This window comes from Diadema setosum, chromosome 9 (assembly GCF_964275005.1).
Source record: "Diadema setosum chromosome 9, eeDiaSeto1, whole genome shotgun sequence".
NCBI lineage: Eukaryota > Metazoa > Echinodermata > Echinoidea > Diadematoida > Diadematidae > Diadema > Diadema setosum.
Genome location: NC_092693.1, coordinates 25,047,768 through 25,068,528, shown reverse-complemented (window position 1 = coordinate 25,068,528; position 20,761 = coordinate 25,047,768). Strand labels below are relative to the sequence as shown.

Here is a 20,761-nt window from a genome sequence, read left to right as displayed (position 1 = left end):
GTGTAGAATATGATGTAGGACCTACAATGTAGTCCTGGTTGAATAACATCAGAATAGTGATCAGTTAGACATATCAGGATTTGAGACTGGGGTGTAATTGTGTTTGAATGGAAAACTGGAAATTTCAACATTCCATGAACAACATAAAAGGCAAGTTGTGAGGGGATGATACATCACTTCACTATTTGTATATTAAAACTGAGTGTTCAGGAACTGTTCCTTTAAAAAAAAATAGCACAACTTCAAAATATAATAACTTACCAATTTTTCATCTGATTTTGGTGAAATCTTCATTGTTTTGCAAAGAAAATTTTATTCCCTCTTTCCAGACTAATTTTCAACTGCACTGGAATTCCCCTTGAATGCAATACATGGTCTTTGGGGAAAAACAGCATGGTAGTATAGCACATATTATAAAATGCAACATCCAAATTCAAATTAATATGAATAATGATTAACAAGCAGTACAATCAATCAATAAGCCACCCTCTCTCACTCTTTCTCTCTATTACATTTACATGTTTCCATATATATATATATATATATCTATAATATGTACAGGTAGTGTGTAAAATTACAATGCTGCAGAGGCTGATGAAGAAAGAAATACTTCCACATATAAAGAGATGCTATTTACAGTATAGGTACTCAAAAATAATTCTTAGAAGTGTTAAACACTCACTGTATTGACAAAAATATTTTACACCTATCATTCATAAATACGAAGTACAAAGTTTGTTAAACCCCATGTCTCTCTTGGCACTCACAGTTGTCTATGTATTGATGGGAGCTAAGGCAGAGGGTGAGGTAGGATATGGTGACTGATCTGGAGTATGGTAGGTATAAGGAATGCTAAGAGGAGGAGGTGGGGGAACAAACTCCCCCCCTGTAGAAGTATACGGTGGTGGCTCCATCGGTGGCTCTGTTGGGGCATTATAACCTGTAGTGGGTGTCACCCCATCAAGTGGGGAGACTGTATACTTTGAGATCGAGTCGTACGAGGGTGGTGGCACATCAGGAATATTATCTTGTGGCATGGGCATATGAACAGCATTGTTGGCTGTGGTATACCCAATCCCACCACTCAATGAGAACACAGGCTGAGAATTCCCAAGCTGAGGTGGAGGTTGTGCCGTATTTGGGGAGAGAGCAGCTGTAGGAACGGTGTTGCTGGTTGTGACCTGATCCTTGTTCTGCTCCTTGCAGTGCTTACAAATGTAATAGAGCACTACCACACCCAGTAGAGATCCAACGACTATACCAGCAATTTCTCCTGCAGTGAGTCCACCATCTGTGTGAAGAAAAGGATCAAGTATGAACACACAAATTGGAAATTACACACAAACGACACCTGTGATCAAACTTGCTCACTGCAGGATAACAATCATTACAGAAGCATCATCCTTCAATAACAGCAAAAAGTGAAATCTGCAATACATTTCACAGTTTTCCTACGGATTTGATGTACATTTTTTCCTGAGTGGTCAATAATTTGGAGAACACCATCTCTTGTGTTTCCATAAGGAATCAGTTCGGTAACTATGAGAGAAAAACAAAAACAAACTAGAATCATCTCTGAAGGCGATTAATACACTCCCCAATATATTGCTGTGTTAGAAGAGTGTTTGTGAATAACATGCATCTGTATTGCCACCCCACCATACTGATTAGTTACTGGGTTAGTGGCCAGTCTCACTGCAATCAATGTGTCCCAAGAGCAGAGCGGGGGGTCTGTCTTGTAGGGACAAAATCCTTTTCACTGGGTGTGTGAACAGTTAACAATAAATAAAGAATGATATCCCAATGTCCAGACTGCTTATATTGTGCTGTAAATTCTACCTCATTGTGTCACCAGCAAGTCAGAAGTACAACATTTTGGAGAAACTTGATAACATGATTAAAAGGACAAGTTTTTTTTAAATATGGTTAGTGCAATATTTTACTTTCTAATTTTGCAACCAAATATGACCCATAAATACTTACTCTTTTCAAAGCATGTGTTTTCTCACTGTCATATCACATCTGAATTTAATTATTTGTTCTCTTTTAGACTCATTAAAGGGTGTGTACAGTTCTGGTAGAGGTGAAGATTTAGCTTTTAACGTTTTGTGAGATATTCAGAAACCACTCTATGAGATGTCAAAGAGCATGCAGTTCTAAGGGGTATCAATAGTTTATTCGATGAAAATCGGTTTTGAAATGGCTGAGATATCCAAAAACAAGGTGAAACAAAGAGATACTAATAAAGTTGGGGCATGTCGCCTTTTATTATTAGCACTTTTTGGGATATCTCAGCCAATTGAAAACCAATTTTCATCAAATAAACGTTGAATCCTTCTTAAAATTACATGCTCTTTCACATTTCATAAGAGGCTTTTCAGTATCTCACTTAGGAATGTTCAAAACATGAATCCCTACCTCAACCAGTACTGTTCAGTCCCTTTAAACCATGGCATGAAGCAACAGGAACATGTACCACGACCTGGGGGTGGGGCGTGGGTTTTGCTTGTTTAATAGCCGATTAACCCTGGAAGTTGTATCATAAAATTGCACTGAAGGCCTTTTATTTATTTATTTTTATTCATTTTTTTTTTTTTTGCTTGTCAGTTGATGAAACCCTGAAGTGACACCAGAAATATAAACTGCCCCCCCCCCACTTTTAATCTGTTGAGGATGGGCTGATTTTGCTACAACACGCATTTCCCATAGACTCCTGCCCGAGTATACTCAGGACTCGTCCTTGACGAGTTAAAATGCGGCACAGGCCCTGTGTGCAATGCAGAAATTGTAGCAGTATTTGCCATGGACAAGTACTGTACATTCAGCAAATGTAACTGTCAACAATCTTCCCACAGTCCTGCTCTGCCATACATTGCTCCTAACTAGGAAAGAATGCCAAAAATGTTAGCACGGAGCATGGAACCTCAAAGAGAGTATCGCAAGCACTGCCAGTTGCCCCTCATTATGATTATTTGTGCTCCAGTGCTGAGAAAGAGCTATCACAAACCAGTGCAAAGCTGCAATGCCAATGGCACATTTAAAGGAGAACTTGGGCTAATTCCAGACTTTACATATGAACAACTATAAAGTGGTTTTACTGGGTACAGAGTTTCAGAATTTATAGTGATTGGGAGAAGGAATAAGAATGTTTTCAGAATTTATAAGAAATTACAATGAACAAGGATGATGGCATGCCAGTCTCACCATAAGAATGCATGAGTGGGGGCTCACGGAAGCAGAAAAAAAAGAAGAAAACGTGCATAAATTCTACACAGGCGGCCTTGTTAAGCAAGAAATATTGTACAGGTAATAGAATTATACTGTTACATTTCTGGAATATCTGAGCCTCCTACTCATGCATTCTTATGGCGAAGCTAACAGATCATCCTTGTTCAGTCTAATGTGTTTTGGGTTTTTTAGAGTGTTGGTTTCGCTGCTAAAGGACCACAATTAATTCCACAAATCTTAACCCGTTGAGGACAGTTTGATTTTGCTACAACACGCATTTCCCATAGTCACTTGCCCGACTATACTCGGGACTCGTCCTCAACAGGTTAAAAACACAGAGCTGTCGATTATGTACTACAGGATGTGAAAGTATGACTTTCCGTTAACCCATATAAACCAATTTACAGGATATCCCATACTTCACGTAAACGCTGCGAATGACGATCTACGGTATAAAATCCGTAGCAGAAATGGCTTGGACGATGACATCATTTATATAGCTTATAATAGCCTGTGAACTCTGACCTGATATCCAACAGTCCTTTGCATCATTTCCTGTTACTGATATTTTCATTTTGGATTGGTATTCACTTTTCAGGTTTCACAGCAGGTTGCTGACAGAATAGGTCTATGTACATATGTGTACATATAGGCCTACTTTACTGTAGTCCTATTCATAGCACTTATGAGTTTATAGACCACATTAGTCCTCAGAGCACTGATCTATGAGTTATTATTCGATATTTCTTCATATTTGTAAGCATTATACCCTATGAATTATATACCATTGGAAAGCTTACATTATGAAGATTTCAAAATTGATGGCTGTTTTTCTATATAAAGGCTATGGATATTTTTCATTATTGGTTTCTTTTGAATAAGCGATATGATTATTCATAATATGTAAATCATACAAAAATATCAAAATCATATGACATCATATAATCCATGACATGACACCGATTTACACCTTATATGAAAGGCCATTTCTTTCTCTTTCAATTGATCTACAGTTTTCTTTTTTGTTTTCATAGGTGTTGGTGACATCACCTTGAATTTGAGACGGCACAATTTAGTGAATGTACATACATGAAATAGCAGTGGCGGATCCAGAGGGGAGCGCACCGGGTGCGCGCCCCCTCTTTAATTTTTTGTTAAAACAAAAGAAAAAATGGGTGGCGCCCCCCATTAATTTTGCAAAGGCGCCTCCCCTTTACGGAATTCCTAATACCCCTGAATAGCCTCCAGCAATGACAGCTTCTAGACTGCATTATGCAACCAGCAGATATGGGTTAATGAAGGAGGCATAAAAAGAGGAAGGTATATTGTTAAACTCACTGCTGCATCGCACACCGACATCCTCACTATGAGTGCAGTCATTGATGCCCCAACCATTGTGGGTGCAGTAAATAAGAGAGCTCTCATCTCCAGCACAGTTGACATTGTCCAGCCAGATGGTCCCTGACGAGGCCTCAAAGCCGTCTACATCAGCTTCTGCCACAGAGTTGAAGCCAAGATTGTTGCAGACCACTTTCGCCTCATTGACTGACCAGTCATCATCACACACTGTTCCCCATTCACTGTTGTGGTAAATCTCCACACGGCCCTCATGGCTGCCACTACCTCCACTGAGTCGTATGTCACCCTCTGACACACCTTGTTGGGAGAAGAGAAAGATGCATCATGGACTATGAGATTACTGATCTTTACAGAACAGTTAGAAATGCAAAATTGTCATGGTAATCAGTCATTTGGTTGTGTATTATTGCAATGAAGGAATTGTAAGGGTGCATTTCAAATAAATTCAATTCAAATTTGATTTCATCTTTTGATGGTAACAGAGAATAAGGTTTCATAAGCAAAATATAGTAAACTGAGAAGAGTATACAATAATTGTGGAACCTAATTATAATTATACGTTGTCATGAAAACTGAAGTGATGAAAATGAAATAATACGCAAACTTCGAAAAAAGGAGGGACCCACTGGTGGGTCCCTCAGGTACAGAATGTCAACAAAAAAATAAGTTTATGCACAAAGGACAAAAACGCAAAATGTCAAGAAAAAAAAGGTCTGGAAGCCCACTAACAAGACAGAGTAACAAATAGACACACATACACACATGTGAATGAATATAAAACTAGACTGGAACAACAATGAAACTTTTAAAGGAAGACTACTGTAAAAGTGGATATTTTCGCGCGACTAATTTTTCGCGCTAGGCCGGGTCAGAAGAGTTTCGCGTGTTTTTAATTCCGCGGAATCAAGACATCACGCACAGGAACGCATGGCAAGCAAAAATATTCGCGTGTCTTTATTTTCGCACTAGTTTCTGGTTGCGCGAAATGCGCAAAAATTTCAACACTGCGAAAATTTCCACTTTTACAGTAAGAGACAAGACAAAATGAGACAAGACTAACATGAGAGGAAGACAACGTATCGGCCAAAATGGCACAACAGACTCAGCAATCTTCAAGAGAAGTATATAAAAAACTAGAGATTGTAATTTGTCATCACTGACAAATTAAGGTGATCCGATTTTTTTTTTAATCAATGATTCAAGTCCTGATCGCAATAGGCATGGCCATGCAGGTTTCATCTGTGTTCAGAGACATTGGCCGTGTGATGTTTGGATTCTCATTTAGAAAAGGGAGTCATATCTGCCATCTTTGGTACCAAATCTGTATACACTATAACGAAGATACAGCAACAAGTACATATGACCTTTGACCCCACTTTGCACAACCTAGATGGCATCTGAGCAAAAAGTGGTTATTTTGTGAAATGAGTCTTGTAACATGATCTTGCGTGTGCAAAATATGGGAAAGATAAGACATGTATTCACCAAGATACAGGATGAAACATTTGTGACCTTTGACCCTAATTTACATACCCAAGATGTTGTCCGATCAAGTAGTTGTTATTTTATGAAATAATGTACGTGACATGAACTAAACATGTGCAAAATATGGGGGTGATAGGGGCTGTTGTTCCTTTGTTATTGCAAAGAAAGTTGCAGAAACATAGAAATAGTTCAATACATCGAAGATAAGCTTTAATTTCAACCAAGTATTGTAACATGATCCCGACATCATATGAAAAAACAAAGGGCACATAACGATAGCGCAAAGTCTCAGTTACAACATATTAAAATCTGAGAAAAATTCACCGAAGGGTAAGTGAGCTAGTGCTCGATAAAGACAATCATGTCAATTTTCACATCTAGAAAAATTCCCTCCCATAGAGATAACACGTCATAACGAAGAAACAGAAAGAAGTACATATGACCTTTTGACCCCACTTTGCACAGACAAGATGGCATATGAGCAAAAAGTGGTTATTTTGTGAAATGATTGTTGTAACATGATCTTTGCGTGTGCAAAATATGGGAAAGATAAGACATGTATTCACCAAGATACAGGATGAAACATTTGTGACCTTTGACCCTAATTTACATACCCAAGATGTTGTCCGATCAAGTAGTTGTTATTTTATGAAATAATGTACGTGACATGAACTAAACATGTGCAAAATATGGTGGTGATAGGGTATGTTTTTCTTGAGTTATTGCACATAAAGTTGTAAAAAGAAAGAAATATTACAATACATCGAAGATAAGCTTTAATTTCAACCAAGTTTTTTCACGTGATCCCGACAACGTATGAAAAAACAAAGGGCACATAACGATAGCGCAAAGTCTCAGTTACAACATATTAAAATCTGAGAAAAATTCACCGAAGGGTAAGTGAGCTAGTGCTCGATAAAGACAATCATGTCAATTTTCACATCTAGAAAAATTCCCTCCCATAGAGATAACACGTCATAACGAAGAAACAGAAAGAAGTACATATGACCTTTTGACCCCACTTTGCACAGACAAGATGGCATATGAGCAAAAAGTGGTTATTTTGTGAAATGATTGTTGTAACATGATCTTTGCGTGTGCAAAATATGGGAAAGATAAGACATGTATTCACCAAGATACAGGATGAAACATTTGTGACCTTTGACCCTAATTTACATACCCAAGATGTTGTCCGATCAAGTAGTTGTTATTTTATGAAATAATGTACGTGACATGAACTAAACATGTGCAAAATATGGTGGTGATAGGGTATGTTTTTCTTGAGTTATTGCACATAAAGTTGTAAAAAGAAAGAAATATTACAATACATCGAAGATAAGCTTTAATTTCAACCAAGTTTTTTCACGTGATCCCGACAACGTATGAAAAAACGAATGGCACACTCACGATAGCCCTACGTCTCAGCTAAAACATATTAAAATCTTAGAGAAATTCACCGAAGCATAAGTGAGCTAGTGCTCGATAAAGATAGTCATGTCAATTTTCATTTCCATGAAAATTGCACTCCCATAGAGATTACACGTAAACTGGTCAAATTTGACAAGGTTACCTTCAATCCATTTTTTCGAGGTGATGTCGTCATCTAATCAAAATTGTGTAATTACATTTATGAAAGAGCATTTCATAAGCTACAACATATTGAAGTCTAGGTGAAAATTGGCAAAGGATAAGTGAGATACGCTCGAGCAAACTTGAAATTTGATGACGTCATTTTGAAAATTTACTTTTTTTACTTTATTAAGAAATTTGATATCATTTAATCATTTTGTCAGCATAGCCAGCCCATGAAATGACATGTACAACTCATCAGCTTTCAGAATATGTCAAGAAAATGGGGGGTCACCGTCCATCCTGACGAGTAAAATCCGATTTAAAATTGGCGGTTTTTTGGCATAGTTGCACTGTGTATCCCCATTGACGCACGCGCGGAATTTTGAATTTGACGGGCCCGTATGACGTCATATTGAATCGGATCGACTTGAAACTTGGTATAAATATTCCTTGACATTTCGGACATCCGATCCGTGTGAAAAAATTGAAAATTTCTATTTCATATGAGCTGTGCGTGCGAATATGTGCGCGCGCGTACGCGCCCGTCCAATTTTTTCAATTTTTCAAAAAATGCTCCAAATGGTCTGAAACGTGTGCAAAAAAATTTTGAGCTCGATTTGAGCATGCAAATATTTCAACGCGCGCGTACGCGCGCGTTTTGTGATAAAAATGAATTTTGAGAATATGAGTAGAATTCGCATGACTTGAAATATATGTGACGTAAATTTCATTGAAATGTTCTATTCCATTAATGAGATATGCATGAAAATGTGTTTTCATATAATGACGTCATAGTGACGTCACGGTCGACTGATCACTATGATTTTACTTGCGCTGTCGTCTTTGCGACATGATACATATATGGTATAAGTTTGACATTGAGAGGCAATGCACTTTCTGAGCTAACCTCTGCACAACTTTTGAGGAGAAATAAAGAAAGAAACAAAGAAAGAAGAAAGATTCAGTACAGATACAGAAGGTGATCCGAGAGGATACTCGGATCACCTAAAAAGGACACGGAAATATAGAGAAATAGATGCACAACAGATGCAGATGCATTTTATCTTTATACAGAAGTCATGATTGGGTAATAAGAGTTCGGAGACCTGTTATTAAAGGTCCTGTTTACCTTTGGGAACAGTGATTTTAAAAAAAAAGTCAAGATATGACATTTAATGCATATGTGTAGGTCTGTTGTACCACAAAACATCCTATCATATTCAATTTTCACGATAAAGGCTAAAATATGAGGAGATATCTGTATTTTTCTCAATAAACCGTAACTGTAGACGGTTTAGTCTGGAAACATTTTTATTATAACTACTGTTCACATTTTGTATATTTAACAATACTTAATATCAATTTTACCGATTCAAATTTTTACAGCAGTTGTTTCTATCCCTAACTCACATTTTAGGACTATTTTAAAGCACTAATGCTGGGTTTTTGTTTCATCTGCACAGTGTAAATTATGCCTTTAATTAAGATTTCATTTGAGTAATCTGCTATACAATCTTACTTTATCAGCATCAATTTCTTAGATAATTTCAAAATGAATAAATATTGATTATGCCACAGTAAATGTTTTTATGTTTACCCATAAGACATTCATTCAGATAAATCAAAATGCTTTTCAGACATTTACTCTCCTTACAATGCTGCAGAATTTGCAGATGATATTTTGAATTAAACTTACCAACTGATGAACAAGAAACACCAGCATCTTCACCATGGCCGCAGTTGTGGTTCCCCCAGCCATTGTGTGAACAGTACTCCAACCTGGACTCCCCACCCTGACAGTCCACATTGTCGAGCCAGATAGTTCCTGTCCCAGTGCCAAAGTGTGCACTGCTATGGGAGTTGTCAACACCCGGGAAGCCGAGCTCTCTGCACACCACCTCAGCATCACGCACGTCCCAGTCATCATCACACACTGTTCCCCAGATACCGTTGTGGTAGATCTCCACTCGCCCTTCCCTGTTGGTACTCCCATCTACCAACCGAAGCTGAGACTCCCCTTGGATTATTATGAAAGGTAAAATATTGAAACTATGTAAGCCCCAAGTTTCACGAGCAAATCTGTTTCACAGGAAGACCATTGTATTACCAATTACAAGGATTATGGTATCCCTATGCATTATGACATAAAGTTTGATAAGAATGCACATTGACATAGGAAGTTTATAAGCTGATTGCATTTATGAACAAAGTGCAGAGTTTCAATGAAGTTGGCAGAACTTTTTTCTCAGTGATCATACAAATTTTAATTTGTCTGCAATCTTCAATGCATGACCTGGGAAATCAAACATTACTGGAACTCATGAATGTTCATCTACACATAAAACAAGGATATATTGTAATGCATATCGTATACATGTTTATATGTACATGTACATGAATGTATATATATATATATATATATATATGTTGCGAATTCACGTATTGGCTCCAATATAGCGAAGAATCAAGAAATAAACTAGTAATGCATTAATATTTCGCCAATAAGAATGAGTTTATTGAACAACTCAAATTTTCGGTGGCCTCCACCTTCTTCAGGAGTCTCGACGGGGAATGTCAATACCAAAACATAAATTGAACATTGCTACATTGCGTCTACTGGCAACATCATTGTAAAGGGTACGCACTCTCATAGCAACCAATTCTGTGTATATGAGTGCGCGCTCTTCATGTTCAATTTATGTTTTGGTATTGACATTCCCCGTCGAGACTCCTGAAGAAGGTGGAGGCCACTGAAAATTTGAGTTGTTCAATAAACTCATTCTTATTGGTGAAATAATGCATTACTAGTTTATTTCTTGATTCTTCGCTATCTATCTCTCTCTCTCTATATATATATATATATATATATATATATATATATACACATGTATGTAAACATTTTATTAGATCTGCGTATTGGCAGTGATAGTAACAGAAATAGTTAAGTCACGATAGAAGAATGCATTAAATGCCAGTTGGTTTTAATTCAAAACCCAAATTTTGGGGGGCTTCCTCCTTCGTCAGGGATGCAACTGCTTATGAATTTTCACAGTGATATCAACAGTATGGCGTTAATATCCTATTAGTGTGTGCAATGGGAAATTAACTCCATACTGTTAATATCACTGTGAAAATTTATAAGCACTTTCATTCCTGATGAAGGGGGAGGCCCCGAAAATTTGGATTTTGAATTAAAACTAATTGGCATTTAAAGGCACATGGTCCCGGTGATTTAGTCAAATGCGTACGTGGGCGCACAGTGCAAGTTTCCTATAGAGACTTATGCTATCGACTCCTCTTTAGCGCTTACGCTTTGGCCCATTTCCCCGAGTCTAAAGAAGTCCGATCCACTGCAGCCAGAGGTCCGATCACAGTTCGGCTCATGATTTGGCTGAGGGGGATGGCAGCTTTAGCAAACTTCTTTTGTGACGTCATACTAAGAAGCACATTAGCATGCTTCCTGGCATCACTACAGACTGCGTGACGCGCAGAGAAGACAACAAAGGCAACGTTACCTATCAACACCTATGCACTTTACTCTTGAGGACAGCTCAACCTCGGCAATCTTCATATCATGCTAATGGTGATCAGCAGTATCATCCAACAGCGCCCTCTAACCCACCGGGACTGTGCGCCTTTAATGCATTCCTCTATCATGACTTTACTATTTCTATACATGTACAAGTATGTATGCATGTATGTATGTATGTATATATATATACATATCTGATAAACCAACTTGTAGGGAATACTATAAAAGTGGATAATGTTGCATTCTATGAGTAAATTTTTGTGCTTGGCCGAGTAAAATGAATTTGGTGTTTTTTTAATTCCACGGAATGAAGAAAATACAAAGTGGTACATACAATATGTATAACCAGCAGAGATATTCGCATGCTTTTATTTTCACACTAGTTTCTACATTGCAGTTGCCTGAAATGTGCAAAATTTTCCACGCTGCAAAAACTTTCACTTTTACACTAATTTGCTCAAATGAGTCTACATTGTGCTAGAAAGTCTATTCACAATCATATCATAACAGAGAGCTTCTTTTCTAGTTTTTTTAATACTTTTGGGAACATATTATTTGCACTCACACAATTATATTTGTATAACATAAGTTGAACACACTATTGGTATTTTCCTCATGTATTTCCACAACAATGCTAGCACTTCAGAGTTAAACAGGCCATTCCTGGCAACTGCCAATCATTACCACCTCACTTACTTGCAGCATTGGAACACCTCACACCAGCATCCTCTGAATGCCTGCAATTGTGGTTATTCCAGCCACTATGGACACAGTTTGCAAGACTGGACTCTGAACCTGTGCACTGCAAGTCATCCAACCAGATTCTGCCAGACCCTTCCCCAAAGGATGATACATAATCCGCTGTGGCAAAACCAAGTTGTCGGCAAGCAACTTGGGCATCAACAATATCCCAAGAGTCATCGCATACTGTGCCCCACTCATTCTGGTAGTACACCTCCACGCGTCCCTCGTAACTGTCACCTCCACCCACCAGTCGGATGTTATCATCAGATCCTAATGTGTATTCAGATGAAGAAAGTACAAACACCGATATCTCACATCAAGCACTGTATAACTAAATACCTATTTAATCAAATTTCTTGCTTTTATGTACATGTAACTGTGTCCAGCTCACTTCAGTTTTCTACTGATGAAGCCTCATAAACATAATACACTAGATAAAAATTTACTTTGTGCAGGGAAACAATACTATCAAAGTTGGACAGAATTCAGTTTCTCAGTTCCTTGAAATAGCACGTAACATTGTATAGACATATCAATGTTGCTATTGGTGTTAAGTATTGCTTGCATCTGACCCAGTGTCATACTACCAAGATGAAATACATTGTACTTGTAGATGTGCAGGCCTTTTGTATATGAAGACAAATCAGATTCACTTCTTCAATTGACTCTCTGACACTCCCTGCTCCTATAGACCATCTTGATGTTCACAAGCAGGTCTGCCAACATTCCCACTTTTTTTTTTCCAAATCAGGGAGATTCCACACAGCAATCAGGGAGATATCTGTGTGTTACATGCATTTCAATGGGCAAAAATTATTTCCAAATCAGGGAGATTTTTATATTCTCTTATTCAGACATGAACAGATTTTGACATTTTCACGGAGACTCCTGCAGAATCAGGGAGACTTGGTAGCTCTGCGCAAGAGACACAAGCCAACTTCCATTTAAAGTGATTTTGCTAACAAACTAAACCTCTTGACCATACACTGTCACTTGGCTACATATGGGGGAAATCTATCTATTGACCATTAACTGACATCTGGGTTGACCCCTCCATACATAATCACCATGTATTATCAGGGCAATATAACATAGCAGTTCACATTTCTGTATAGGGTGGGAAACACACATAATTAATCCCATGCTGGTGCTCAATAGATTCTGCAGAACTTGTACTCAAAGTGCAGCAGCACCACAGAATACATGCAACACAGAACTCCCCTTGCACCAGAAAGGATCGAGGATTGCTTGTTAATATTCAAACATATACAATTGATACCATCTGATCACACATATCAACTGAATTTTATCAATGTCACCTAAACATGCAATGATGCCAGCATAGTGCTTGAGTTCTCAAATCATTATTTGTATGTGAGAGTAAAAAACAAACAACAAAGAGCATGCAATGTTTATATCCCCTATGATAGATCTATGTCTTATCAATTGTACTGAACCCCAACTATCAATCAAGCACTGTATTTGCACTTGCCATGTCAAGGCTATATCTCACAATTTTACTACCAAGTTTAAAAGAAGATATTGCAATTTTGCCATCTCCCAATATGTCATCCTTACCTGATATACACTTCACACCAGCATCTTCTGAGTGTCCACAGTTGTGCAAACCATATCCAGAATGGCTGCACTGACTAATGGCTGTTTCACTTCCAACACACTCCACATTGTCCAACCAAATATTCCCTGATCCTTGGCCGAAGAACGCACTATCATACGCGGCTTCTGCTGCTGTGTAACCAAGTTGCCGACAGACAACATCTGCATCAGTGATATCCCAAAGGTCATCACAGACTGTTCCCCACGAGCCAGAGTAAAATAATTCCACACGACCCTCATGTGCTACACTGCCTCCTACAAGACGCACTTCACCATTGACACCTGAGAGTGCTATACAAAATGAAAAAGGGTATAATTTCTTTGGCATCCATCAAATCAAAGTTCTTGACTTATTAATCATACAATTATAAAGTTTTTCCTCTCTCCTGATGATTGTCTGTCCTCATTTTGCAGGTTCCAAACAAAGAATGAAATTTAGTTCAGACCAGGCCCCCGTTTTACCAATATAATCGATCATAAATTTCCTTACCACACAGGCTGCCAGAGACTTACCATAGAAATCAACTATATAATCATTTATAACTCTTCATAAAACAGGGCCAATGTGACCAGAACAGTTGACATTTCAGCAGGCATTCATTTCATTGTTTTATATTGAATGCAATAATCAATAACCATTTTATCTGGATATTGCCAAATACCAGGCTTGCTGTCGGAACCTGGTGGATGTGCTGGCAAGCACCATGTAGATGAAGATCACAGTGAATAATCATTACATCACAGATGCTTATCTCAGTGAATTAACAAACCAAACTGCCTGTTAGTACACATGACCTTTTTCTGCTCATGCACAAAGTGGAATAATGAGCTGGTCTATAGAGTGAATGCAGCAATATGAGTCAAAATCATATGTGAAGTTTGAGGAAAATCAGACAGTTATGATTTTTTATAGATTTGGTGCTGCCATCCCTGGATATTATAGAAGACTACAAAACTTTGTGGCATCACTGCAAAAAAAAAAAGAAAAAAAAGAAAAAGAGAGAGAAGATATTAAGAAAATAATTCCACAAAACTTTATAATATAATAAATATACATAATAAATAAAAACATAAACTAGAGAAGCACTCTGAGAGCGCAGACCTCCGCCAAGCATGCAGCTCATTTCCACCACTGATCTTGTTCTTCCATAGAGATATCAGTGATTTCTACCCATACGTACTTATAGCATTGTGTGCTGAAAGTCGCCCGATTTCCCAATATAGAAGCCTTTGTTACATTGTACGTCATAAACCCTCAGCTGCACGGCGTGCCTCGCCCTAACAGAAACTAGAGCATGCACTTTAGTGCGCGCATGCAAACCTCAAATACGCACAGCCTGAACTCCCAAGTTCATTGACCCTATGTACCTGCCAAAATATAAAAAATCCTTCATAAATTCCCCCAAAATTCTCGGATCACTACCAAAAGTTAATAGTGGGGCAGATATGTGAAAAAGATGCTCACATCCGGCAGAAAGTATGAAATTTTGCACATAGTGGTATTTTGGGGTGATGATTTCAAAAATTGCTGGATCCAAGAGATCTGGTCACGGGGTCGGCCGCCATTTTGAATTCCAATATGGCTGCCGTCAAAGATCCCTATCTTCAGTTCTGAATGACATAAGCCATTGAAATTTGATACATAAAAGCATGGTGATATGATGACTTCAATAACAGACTTGCATGTATTTGATATGTCTGACAAGCTGCACGGCAGCCAATTTGAATTTTCCTACAGAGTTGCCATGTTGGAGTGTTGAAAATCTCTATCTTGGGTTTGTAAATTATGCAGGCTACCTGATTGAGCGCGCGTTTGTAACTGATTGAGTGCGCGCTGCTGTATTTACATTGTGACGTCAGTGAAAGGTGCATTGTGCTTCACTTTTGCTGCACTTTTTGGCATGCCCGTGAATGTTAGCCGCTAAGTTTGTCTTCACAGCCATATTGGAATTCAAAATAGCGGGCATTGCATTTGTCAGACACATCACATTAGTCAATTTTTAAACACAGTATGTTAATATACTTGTTTGCACCTTATTTCAGCGCCACTCACCACTTAGAACTCGAGATAGGGATGTTGAACATTTCGAGGCGGCCATATTGGAATTCAAAATGGCGGCTATTCGATGTTTGTCAGACATTTCAAATTAATCTTTCATCAAATTCAATATGTCAAAACGCTCTTGTGTACCAAGTTTTGGTGCCACAGGTCATTCAGAACTGAAGATAGTGATCTTTAGATTTGCTTTGTGATGGCGGCCATATTAGAATTCAAAATGGCGGCCGAACCCGTGGTCAGATCTCTTGGATCCCGCAATATTTTAAATCAGCGCCCCAAAATACCCCTAAATGCAAAATTTCATTCTTTCCACTGGATGTGAGTGCTCATCTCGACCAATTTTTGCTACATATCTGCCCTACTATAATCGTTTGTTACTTGTGTCATTCTCAACCTTTCCAGCAAGTTTCATCCCAATCCATGAAAGGGATAGTACAGTGTACAGTATTGGTGGAGATGAGAATTGGGCTTTTAACTTTTGGCGAGATACCAAGAAAACACTTATGATATAGTACAGAGCATAACATTTTAAGAGGAATTCAAAGTTTATTTGATGAAAATTGGGTTTGAAATGACTGAAACATCCAAAAATAAAGTAAAACAAAGCGATCGTAATGAAGTGTGGGTCCCACACTTTATTAGAATTGCTCTTTTTTGGATATCTCGGCCATTTCAAAACCAATTTTCATCAAATAAATGTTGAATTCCTCAGAGAATTACATGCTCTTTCATATTTCATAAGAGGTTTCTCATTATCTCACCAAAAAAGTTAGAAACCTGAAATTAGGTCTCAACCAAAACTGTATGATCCCTTTAACTACAAAGTGTACTTTTTGAGTTATTTTGAACACGGACAAACTAACTAATTAACTAACGAACAAACACACAAACCAACGGTAACGAAAACATAACCTCCTCCCTTGGCGGAGGTAATAACAAATATATATATATACATGTAATTATTCAATGTACATTCCTTTGGGTGTTAAGGAAACTATCATTCACCTTGCTTATTGAAAGTTGAAAGTCAGTTGCCCTTTCATTATATATACTAGAAAAACTAAATTTTGTGGAATTGTTTATATTTTCTCTATATCCTTATTCAATATTCTGCTGTAACGTCACTAAATGCAGTCTTGTCATCATGTGATGGTGGCACCCAAACTGTTAAAAATGTATTACTTTGGAATGGACTGCTTATTTTTCCTCAAGCTTCACTGATTTTTACTAATGATATTACAGCATACAACTGTACTTGTAATTACTAAATCCACACTTTGTACAGCTGTATGCCCACAGTATATTGGGGGAAACTTCTTTTTTACAGACATGTACAGTACAAAAACACACCCCATACCAATACAAAGTGACAGAGATAAGGTATATACTAAATTCTCACTGACAACTCTACATGATGTACATGAAAATACAATAACCATACAAAATTTAAGTCAAATCCAGGACCCACTCACTTCTGGCATACAGTATTTTGGTTGTACACATAGATTGCGCTCAAGTTGAGTCTAATGTACATGTACAACATGTACATTGCACAGTGTAGTAACTTTACTTGGATGCAAAAGCTTTGTTTTAGCAAGTGAAGATTCTGTACATAATGGCCTATTGTTCCCTGGACGGTACCGTACATCGATATTACTCTCATTTCGACAACTCTCTAAATTATGCAAAATGGATCACTACATGTTTATTTTTGTCTATCATAAGTTATGTTTATATGAAAGCCAATCAAGATTTTACCAAGAGACTTGTGTGTCACAGAAATAACTCTGACATACTTTTGTTGACCTCTGACTTCTTTCAAATTACATAATTATATATTCCATATGAAAACAATAAAAATACTAGTATAAAGCATGAAACTATAAAAAAAAAAGAGGACAGGCAGTTTCGGACGGTTTATGGAGTAGTCTGATGGGTGGTTTTGGGAGGTTCAGTTACAAACAGGTTAAAATTAGAACACCTACAATCACCAATTTTTTTCATAACACTTTTGCCAGCACACCACAGATGAATCCTAATGCAACTTTCAAACATACTGTCAGGGGTCATCTCAACTGTTGTATATAACGATTTTTGGTCAAATTTTCAATTTTCAGTCATTTTGACAATGGACATTCCATTGAACATACTGTGAAATTTTCAGCTTCCAATTTCATGAAATTTTTGTGTAATCATCACTTTTACAACATGTGTTGTCGTTTTATTTTGTTCATTTCCCCATAAGCATGCGTGTTAAAAAACAGCAATATGCCATTATTTCCAAACAATACAATTCGATGAAAACATTATACATTTAGAGTAAGAATTATAATCTGAGATTTTACACAAATAATTGGAAATGCCACATATTAAGTGTTGCAATCATGACTGAAAAATGGGTAAACTTCAAACATGATTATCTTGAAATATCATTCCTACATGTAATATACAAAAACTGCATAAATGACAGATTGGACGACCACCAACTATACAGCTGTATGTACAATGTATGACTATCCCTCATTTGAAGAGGTATGTCATGAACTTGACTGAGCTGGCAGCAATGAAAGGTGCAGATGTGTAACAGCCCATCAAGCCACCAGACCAGGAAGAGTTGATCAGGAAGTGATGGTGAATATCCCCCAATGACGGAAGAATAGTCAAGGACCTAAACAGAAAGCTAGTGACATACAACACTCATCTCAAGTGCCTTCTAAAATATCATGTGCTGTTGTATTTGCTTTTCTCACTAAAAGACTGTGGATGTATTAAGCAGCATACCAAAGAGTTGATAAATGAAAAGACAAAAGTAAGTGAAAGACTAGATTCAAGATAACAAAAGGCACTAGAGATGGTCTTATTCGAGAATGTTCATGATGCTACACTGTCAGTGTGTGTGGTGTGGGATGTGGCACATTTTGGACTTTTTACTTCTTGAAGTGAGTGGGTCCCAAGAGCTATCCAAAAAAAAAAGAAAAAAGATACTGCATAGTCAGAGCAAGAATTTGATATAATTTTACACTAGAATTCATGGAGAGATTTCCTTTACCTGTCTACAAAAGAAAAAAAAATTATATACAGCATGTGATATACAAGTGTAGTATTATACAAACAAAATGTTATGCTGGCTACACATTAAGAACACTTTTAAAGCACTAGGAGAGTTAAGAACCTTAAGATTATATCAATTTGATTGCTATGCCATCATGTAAGTGTTACTTTCCTGCATTTTTTTAAACAGGTCCACCTTAAAATCGACATAAAATCTTAATACACATGAGTTTCCAAATGTCCACGCAGTCTTTTTCCATCATTGAACGTACTGTACAGTAGCAAAAACAATCAATAGGCCACATTTCTGATCCCTAAAAAGAAATAATTTTAACAAGGTGTCTCTTCATTAAATCAGGTAATGAACTACACTTTTAGACTCACCAGAATTGGAGCATGTAACACCAGCATCTTCATGGTGGCCACAGTTGTGCTCGCCCACTCCATTGTGTGAGCAATCATAGAGTCTGTTCTCATTTCCTGTACAGGCAACATTATCCAGCCAGATGAATCCTGTCGCCTCACCAAAGTAGGCACTGCTGTGTGCCTGCGTTGCCCCACTGTATCCCAACTGCCTGCAGACTACATCTGCATCATTCAGGTCCCAGGAGTCATCACATACCGTGCCCCAATATCCGTTGAGGAAGATCTCAACACGTCCTTCCCACTCGTTGATCCCACCACGTAGCCTTACATCTGTATATTGAAAACCACAGAAAACAAATCTCAATCAACCTGGCAATTTGTCTTGTCGTGTTTTCTTTTCAGCACTGTCTGCCTTTGCTTTCCTCAAACCAAGTTGAATAAGAATCTTTTTGTTTTCTTCTTGCAGAGAGAGAGTTCACTGATATATTCAAGACTTTTTACACGATCTTTCTAACAACCTACACTTACATATTTATTTCTTTTGATTCTCATCTCAGGTTCAAGACAAAATTAACCTTACATCAAGATCACTATGGTGCTTCATATCACGACATGTAGGTCATCAACTAAATATTTAAGTTCATGCGCCTCTTTTGCAACCCTGCAAATTAGATCTCTTTCATATGCTGGTAAAGTAGGTAATCAGACTTTTCCTCAGAATAATAAAACTGGAAACTTCTTTATGATGGAGAGGGAATAAATACCACAGATTTACAGTCAATTTACTGTATGAGGACATCAAAAAATTCCAACCATTATTCTTTGTACATACAAGAGGAGCATAGTCTCTGGTTACGAGGGATTAGTTTCTCATTTTTTTTTAAACTCTGAGGTGTAACTTTACTTTAGATCTTATAATGATCAACAACTAAAACTCCTAAAGCTGTGACTATTCTTATTGGAATTGTCGAAGTCACACAGTGAACTACAACTAAAAAACAGAAAGAATTGTACATAAATAAGTACTGTCATAAGCACTTCAATGCATTGTGTTTGAATTCAGTTAACTCTTTACTCTTTAATCAAGAAACAAAAGTTAATGACATTTTTGTAAGTATTGATCAGTCATGCAAATGGCCAAATTTCATCGTATTCTTCTTTTAAAAAATATATATTTATAACCAATAATGACCTTGCATTCACACATAAAAAGAAATAGCTTTAAAAGTACTTGCGCAATGTGTAGCAGAAACTAGAACCAGAGGCCACAAATACACAGGTTTTGAACTTTCTGCAGTTATAAAAAAAAAGAAAAAAAGACTGGGCCTATGCCATCAATCTAATTACTTTCAATTCCTTCACTTACAATTGCCGTGACACCAAGTTCCTGCTGTCCTTACTGACTTAATGACAGGCAGTTCACTAAGTACCAAGCTGAGTTATTTCTACTGTAGTATGACAGACCACAGTGTTTCCGCTTTCCACTTGTTCCATGTAGCTTATGCTGTCATTAAGTCAACTCATTATATATCACACTTGGTGAACATTAAAGTGAAATATCACAATTTGAAGCAAAATCAAATCATTTTTCTCTCCAACAGTAGCTCTTTGTTCTGCACAACGACAAAGAGATAAGTGAATTTGTGTATTACTGCCAGAATATTTTTCTGTCCTTGTATAATTATACACACCAACAGAGTGATATAACTATGAAGTAAATGCCTAGTCACATCACATTATATAACGTG

The 20,761-nt window shown here is 37.4% G+C and overlaps 1 protein-coding gene across 1 annotated transcript; it reads right to left on the bottom strand.

Moving 5' to 3' along the window:
* Positions 1 to 773: 773 nt before the first annotated feature.
* Positions 774 to 20,507, bottom strand: LOC140233259 (scavenger receptor cysteine-rich domain-containing protein DMBT1-like). The gene is made up of 7 exons (XM_072313370.1): positions 20,444 to 20,507; positions 19,032 to 19,343; positions 13,499 to 13,828; positions 11,873 to 12,190; positions 9,341 to 9,661; positions 4,567 to 4,884; positions 774 to 1,291 (listed from the first exon to the last, which is right to left on the bottom strand). Exons 1-7 carry the CDS (start codon positions 20,505 to 20,507, stop codon positions 774 to 776), a joined length of 2,181 nt encoding a protein of 726 aa, XP_072169471.1.
* Between the last annotated feature and the right edge of the window lie 254 nt (positions 20,508 to 20,761).